The following is a 6,332-nucleotide window of genomic DNA, read 5'->3' as shown; positions in this document are numbered from 1 at the left end:
TCTCGTTTCCCCGCCCCCTCCCATATAAATCGATCCCTCCCCACCGCGTTGCCTCTCCATGTTAACAGAAATCGCCCCCCTGTTTTGCCTCCCTTTGTTCGCAGTTATCTCTCCTCCCCCCGGTTTTGTCTCTCTGTTTGGTTACTGTCTTGCCTCTCTCTATTCACAATTCCTCCTTGGTTTTGTCTCTTTGTTTGGTTAGTGAGCTGTCGATTATGATTCATGAAAACAATAGCAGAAAAAATGTGTTTTTTTGGGTTGCTTGCTTGATTAGTTGAATGTGATGAGAATAATGAAGAGTTATGGAAAAAAATATGACAATAGTAGTAGCAGATTTATCAAAGATTTGTGCCATTATTTTTACAGATTTGGATCTACCCTGAAGAAGATAAAAATTTAAAGGAAATAAAGAGGAAAAAAATACCTGAAGAAATTAGATCCAGAAAAATACTCTTGTTCCTGATCAGTTTGCAATTGATTTTGAAGAAAAAAAGACTACGATTTTTGAAGAAAAAGTTCTCAAGGAGCTGTGTATGAGAAAATGAACGAAAGGAAAGTGTTTTCCTTTCTTTAACAGAAGGAAAACACTTTCCTTTGATAACGTTATTATTTTTAGTTTGACTGGAATTCAGTTTCCTTTGATTATTTTTTTATATTGTTGCCAAACATGGAAAAACAAGGAAAGTGAATTTCAGGAATTCACTTTCTTACAATCAAACACGCCATAAAGTTGAAATACTAACAACCAAAAGAGTCAATATGTAATTTTTAGAGGAGGAGAGAGAAAAGAATGAAAAAAAAAGTTTAATGACGACAATCCTACCACCACTAGAGATACATGTAGCACCAATAAAAAGTACAGGACAACTCTTCCAATAACATTGCAAAAAGATATGTTTGGATATTGGAAGAGTGACGTATGCGCCTTCTAAATGGCACCAACACCTCCTACACACCTCCAGATGCATCAAATTATTCTTTGTTTGACATATTAATATATATATAAAAAAACCCTTTGGGATTAGATGAAAAATCCCATTGAGGTCAAGTTTACTTTTTATACTTTAAAGGATGTTTTGTTCATCATTATTCTTTTGAATATATATATATATATATTCAAATACAAAATTGGTTCAATTAGAGATTTTTTTATATATAAAAAAAAAGTATTAAGATTAGATCAAGTAATTAATCCTTTTCAATTTTTTATGCTTGCTTATATATTAAAAATTGAAAAGGATTAATTACTCGATCTAACCTTAATACTTTTTTAAAAAAAAATTAATTGAACCAATTTTGTATTGGAATATACATTACATTTTTAATATATCTTTCTAGATAGCTCATCATAATTAACCAATTTGCATATAAGAAATATATAATTTGAAAACTTTTTTTCAAAACTAAAAGTATAATATTAGAAAATTATAGGGGCAGGAGTATAATATAGTTTAACCCTTGTTGTCTCCTTGAAGCAAAAAACAGTTGCAGCCTTACGGGAGACCTGCCATGGCGCATTAGAGCCTGCAAATGATACTAGGAAGGAAAAACCCTTTTGATTTTCTTCATGAATACACAGTTGAAGAAGGGAAATCTAATCCAATTCTACCTTATCCAATCCATTCTTAGACGAAACTCTCTCCGACAACTTCGTACCAAGCCAAACCATCATTACAATGATAAATACAGAACTAGAAACACAAAAGAAGACAACCAACAGGACGATTTATTCTTGTACAAAGGCAAAGGCCAGCACTTGCTCACGAACCAGAGGATTCTAGACTCTATTGTTAGAAACTCTTCAATAAACCCTACCGACACTGTCCTTGAAATTGGACCAGGAACTGGAAACCTCACTCTTAAGCTTCTTGATGTTGCTTCGAAGGTTGTTGCTGTTGAAATTGATAAAAGGATGGTTGGGGTTCTTAATAAACGTGTGAAGGAGCATGGATTTGAAGATAAACTGAGTGTGAGTCTGGTTTGTATGCAAGTGTCTGATAAAATACCTGAAAGAAATTGTTGTTTTGTGAGGAATAAAGTTTTATTTTGTTGGAAATGGGGTTATCGGTTTCCTTTGTTATTGATTTATTATGCTTTTACAGTGAGAAAGATTTGATCTTTATGGAGAATGGCGTGCTGGGTTTCTTTTAAGTATTAATTTATTGTGCACTTACAGTGATTGAAATGTAGTCTTTAGGAGAGTGGATTGGTGGGTTTCTCTGTTGTTAACTTATGTCGTTGTTTTGGAAATGGTTAAAGTTTTAACATTTTGGGGAATGGCTTAATGGGGTTTTGCAGGTTATTCGAGCGGATGCATTGAAGGCTGAGTTTCCCAAATTTGATCTTGTTGTGGCCAACATTCCTTATGGGATATCTTCGCCTCTCGTGGCTAAATTGGTGTATGGGGCGAATCCATTTCGAAGTGCCACACTTCTTCTTCAGAAAGAATTTGCACGGCGGTTGTTGGCAAAGCCTGGGGATTCTGAGTTTAATAGATTGGCTGTGAATGTGAAGTTGGTAGCAGATGTGGAGTTTGTGATGAATGTAAGCAAGAGGGATTTTGTCCCTGTTCCAAAAGTTGACTCTTCTGTGGTTATCATTCGGCCAAAAGATCGAATTCCTGATGTGAATCTTGATGAATGGTGGGCATTCACGAAACATTGTTTTGGGAAGAAGAATAAGACTTTGGGGGCAACATTTAAGCAGAAGAAGAAGGTGATAGAACTATTCAGATTATCAAAATTGACGAGCTCTAATGGAGAAGAAATGAACAGGAACCAGTATGTTTGTGCGGATGATGATGGGGACAATGAGGAGGAGAGTGATGGAGAAGAGTGCCATTCATCTTCTTGCGCAGATAGAGAGTTGCTTTTGTTCAAGGAGAAGATCATTGAGGTTCTAAAAGCTGGTAGTTTTGAAGATAAGAGACCTTCAAAGCTGTGTAATGAGGAGTTACTGTACTTACTTTCCATGCTCAATCAATCTGGAATATACTTTCATGAGCAAACAAAGCCAAGGAATGTAGATGATGTAGCATTTGCCGCTGCTTACAGTTGATAATAGTTACTTATTACTGTCCTGCTCTTCTCGATGCTTGCTTTTGAACCACTCTTGTTAAGTTCTACTTTGTGCTTTTCCTTTTGTTGAAAAAAAAATCAGGCTTGTATCGCCCCCCTGCTAAGAGGGTTGATTTGGGTCAACTAGTTACGCCAGCTTAATAATGACCATACTATTGCCAATTCATGAAACCCGTATGGTGGTTTCAGATTGTGACACTAATAAAGCTGAAGAACCCTTCGGCTGACCTTTTCAATTCCCATGATTCAGACTTGATCTCTCCAAGATTCATGGCATGTTCTGATATACAATCCCATAATGGGGCATCGAAGTGAAAAATAAAATAATCCCATAATGGGGCATCGAAGTGAAAAAAAAAAAAAAAAATTAAGTGCGTTCAGAAATAAAAAAAGATAAGAGATTGGAACTTATGAAATTTCATTGAAACTCGAAATGAGAGAGTTAATATAATTTCCATGAAAAACAACCTGATAATACTATAATTTGCATCAACCACTACAAAATTTTGTTCCTTAGCGAGGCCTGAGATCAATTCCAATGCTAAGAAGGGTTTGAGCTGATTCTAATGCCTGCTCACCTCCAAGCTTCGATATCTTCTCACCCATCAAATCAACTTCACCACCGTCTACTGAGCACCTGCTCGAGGGCTTTTTACTAGATAAGTTTCTGTTTTTCTTGCAGCGGGCATCATCTGTGGAAGCAGTTGGGGAAATAAGCCGACTTTCTGAACATTGTCTTTTCTTAGGTGCTGGCATATCATGGTCATGTTTCCCTTCATATGTTACTGTGGTGGATGTGGCATCATCTGTGGCCCTCTCAACATGCTTATGAGCAGGGCATGCTGAAGATGAGCATCTGTAATAGCTCCTAACATTTCACCAAGGGATTGATAAGGTTCAAAGAAGATACCGAAGATAAGGGATCCACATAAAAGTAATTTGAGAAAATCTTGATTGGGCAAACTTAGATTGGCTGGGAAAAGTTTTCTCGTGGCCATGCATGTGGAGATTGGAAAAAGAAATGATAACACACGAAGTCCTATGCTATTTATGCCCACATAAGCAAAAGAAGTGCAAATTCTACCTTACTAATGAATTCCCCTTCAACATTTTCTGACCATACTTGCGCCATCGATAGCCATCATTTGAGCTTCCTTCATCAGAAACAGTGTGTATAATGATTTCAGGCTCCTTCATAGTTTTCAAGACAGGAACTAAACATGGTGCACTTCTTTCTTTAATCCTGCTTGTTGACCAATTGAATTGAATTAGAAAACTCAAAACTAAAATCTAAGGTTTGAGAACCAAATTCCGCAAAGGACATACCTTATTTTCAGTCCTGATTCAGCACCATGTTTCTCCTGAACCTCAGTGCTGGCAATCCCACAGGAGCCATTTTGTTGGGGTCCCACTGCACTTGAACCAGAGCTGTAAAATGGTATTCGTGATGAAAGCGACAAGATTAGCAAAATAAAACATCAAAGTCATTTTAAACTATCATGTTACTCAAATAACTTGCCATCGTTTTGACTCTGTCTCATCATCACTTTTGTCTTTAATCCTAGCTCCAGTATTTCCATTTGAAATGCTTGAACTCTGTTGTTCTGATTCAGGCACATGCAGAGATGAATGTCTGCCATCAGCTGAACAGACAGAAATATCCAACCCAACTAACTTCTGAACCGAAGGATCTACAACTTGACTGCCTATGGCATGCTTAGCAGATGATACAACCCTGATGCGTTTCTTTTGAGGAGGATCATGATGGTGGTCACCTATATAAACAACATCAATGACACGACCAGATTGATCACAATGTTGAACCTTCTTCTTAGCACAGCAACTAGAATAGACACATCTATAGTAGCTTCTCAAATTTTTAGAACCCTTCACCAGCTTCCGGCCATACTTCCTCCAGTTATAGCCATCAGCAGGGGGTGATTCCACAACGTGTGGATGTCTGGTCTCACAGTCAGAATTTTGCTGGTTTATTACTAGCCCAAGTGCACGCATTGACCGTGGCTTTTGTGGTACAGATGCTGGATATGGGACAGATATTACAGCTGGTGTAAGTGACAATACTTCACTAGAAGTATTTGCACATTCAGCTTGATGTTCTTCTAACTGTACCCGGTCTGCTTCAGGTTTTGTAACCGCACAAGCATCCTGCTGGAACATCTCATTCCCCCCCTACAAATCAATTATTCTTATATAATTGACTGTATAAACATTAAAAAGCAAACAAAACTCGCATCAAGCTTTTTGCGATTTGGGCAAGCAACATACTTAAATTTTTCTCTGATGGATTCTCTATAATCTATATTAATAGTAATTATCAATGATCATTATAAAGGCGTTATCAACAAACCAACATAATCATTCCAAAATAAACTAAACTAAACAGAAAGCCTCATCATTTGACCACACTTCAAAACAGCCCCCCTTCTTACTAATCAATGTTTCCCTGCAAACTCAACAATTTCGTACATAAAAATAAAAAAACAATAAACCCAACATAGAAAACAACCCAGTATACCAACTTTCAAAGAGAAAAACAAATTCTTGATTAGAAACTACACAAGAATTTCAATCATTAAAAAAAAAAACCACAACACAAATAACAAACAACAGCCAAATGAGTTCATCTATACACATAGAAGTTGATAAAACACATTAAGCGTATGAAAATCGTAAAAGACAATGTAGAAGAACCTGAAATCCAAGAACTGGTGAATTGGAAATAACTTTTTTGAGTGACGGGGAAAAAGAAGAGCAATCACAGTTAAAGCCAATATTAGAATCTTCTTTAGGATCTTTGTTCTGTTCTTGCATGGTTCTTTGATGTAGTCGTTTATATTAAAATGTGAGAGTGTTTGACAGAAACAAAACAAAAATGAAAGACAGGAGAGTTTTGTATGCCTAAAACAGGGGTCTACGATTTGGTTACACAGGGGGAGAGGGAACATCTGTGCTTTTTGTTTCCTTTTTGACTCATGTTGACCTGACGAGGCGGTTTTGTATTTGACTTCCACTTTAGGGTTTTGACCATGACTTTGCTAGATAGCTCTATTTGTTAATTATTCATTCATTCTTCCAACTTGTAATTTTGAATCAATTTCTTTTTCACTTGTTTCTTAAAATAATACCACACAAGGACAGGGAAGGTTTTGCCCTGGTAGACTAACATGTCATCTATCCACATGATTTCTGCGATGATGAATGGAGCGATAACATGTTAAAATACTATAAACTCGT

The 6,332-nt window shown here is 36.6% G+C and overlaps 2 protein-coding genes across 3 annotated transcripts; one reads left to right on the top strand and one right to left on the bottom strand.

The window, feature by feature from the left end:
* Window positions 1-1,439: 1,439 nt before the first annotated feature.
* On the top strand, window positions 1,440-3,218 carry DIM1B (Ribosomal RNA adenine dimethylase family protein). Its single transcript, XM_011038383.1, has 2 exons — window positions 1,440-1,969; window positions 2,299-3,218. Exons 1-2 carry the CDS (start codon window positions 1,568-1,570, stop codon window positions 3,055-3,057), a joined length of 1,161 nt encoding a protein of 386 aa, XP_011036685.1. The 5' UTR covers window positions 1,440-1,567; the 3' UTR covers window positions 3,058-3,218.
* Window positions 3,219-3,476: 258 nt separating this feature from the next.
* On the bottom strand, window positions 3,477-6,054 carry LOC105134101 (probable WRKY transcription factor 32). 2 transcript variants are annotated; one of them, XM_011038381.1, is made up of 5 exons: window positions 5,790-6,054; window positions 4,597-5,267; window positions 4,404-4,505; window positions 4,162-4,320; window positions 3,477-3,945 (listed from the first exon to the last, which is right to left on the bottom strand). In XM_011038381.1, exons 1-5 carry the CDS (start codon window positions 5,907-5,909, stop codon window positions 3,591-3,593), a joined length of 1,407 nt encoding a protein of 468 aa, XP_011036683.1. In that variant the 5' UTR covers window positions 5,910-6,054; the 3' UTR covers window positions 3,477-3,590. The 2 variants fall into 2 exon arrangements, with proteins under 2 accessions (XP_011036683.1, XP_011036684.1); XM_011038382.1 differs by having other exon boundaries at window positions 3,477-3,933.
* Between the last annotated feature and the right edge of the window lie 278 nt (window positions 6,055-6,332).

The sequence above is a fragment of the Populus euphratica genome, unplaced genomic scaffold, assembly GCF_000495115.2.
Source record: "Populus euphratica unplaced genomic scaffold, PopEup_1.0 scaffold40.1, whole genome shotgun sequence".
Classification (NCBI taxonomy): domain Eukaryota; kingdom Viridiplantae; phylum Streptophyta; class Magnoliopsida; order Malpighiales; family Salicaceae; genus Populus; species Populus euphratica.
The sequence above is the reverse complement of the archived record's forward strand: the minus strand, read 5'-3'. Positions and strand labels throughout refer to the sequence as shown.

Coding starts and splice junctions, on each gene's coding strand:
- LOC105134101 (XM_011038381.1), bottom strand. CDS start 5,909: ATGCAAGAACAGAACAAAGATCCTAAAGAAGATTCTAATATTGGCTTT. Junction 4,506..4,596: donor GAGACAGAGTCAAAACGATG/GCAAGTTATTTG, acceptor ACCATTTTACAG/CTCTGGTTCAAGTGCAGTGG. Junction 3,946..4,161: donor AAGGGGAATTCATTAGTAAG/GTAGAATTTGCA, acceptor GTGAAATGTTAG/GAGCTATTACAGATGCTCAT.
- DIM1B (XM_011038383.1), top strand. CDS start 1,568: ATGAATACACAGTTGAAGAAGGGAAATCTAATCCAATTCTACCTTATC. Junction 1,970..2,298: donor GATTTGAAGATAAACTGAGT/GTGAGTCTGGTT, acceptor GGGGTTTTGCAG/GTTATTCGAGCGGATGCATT.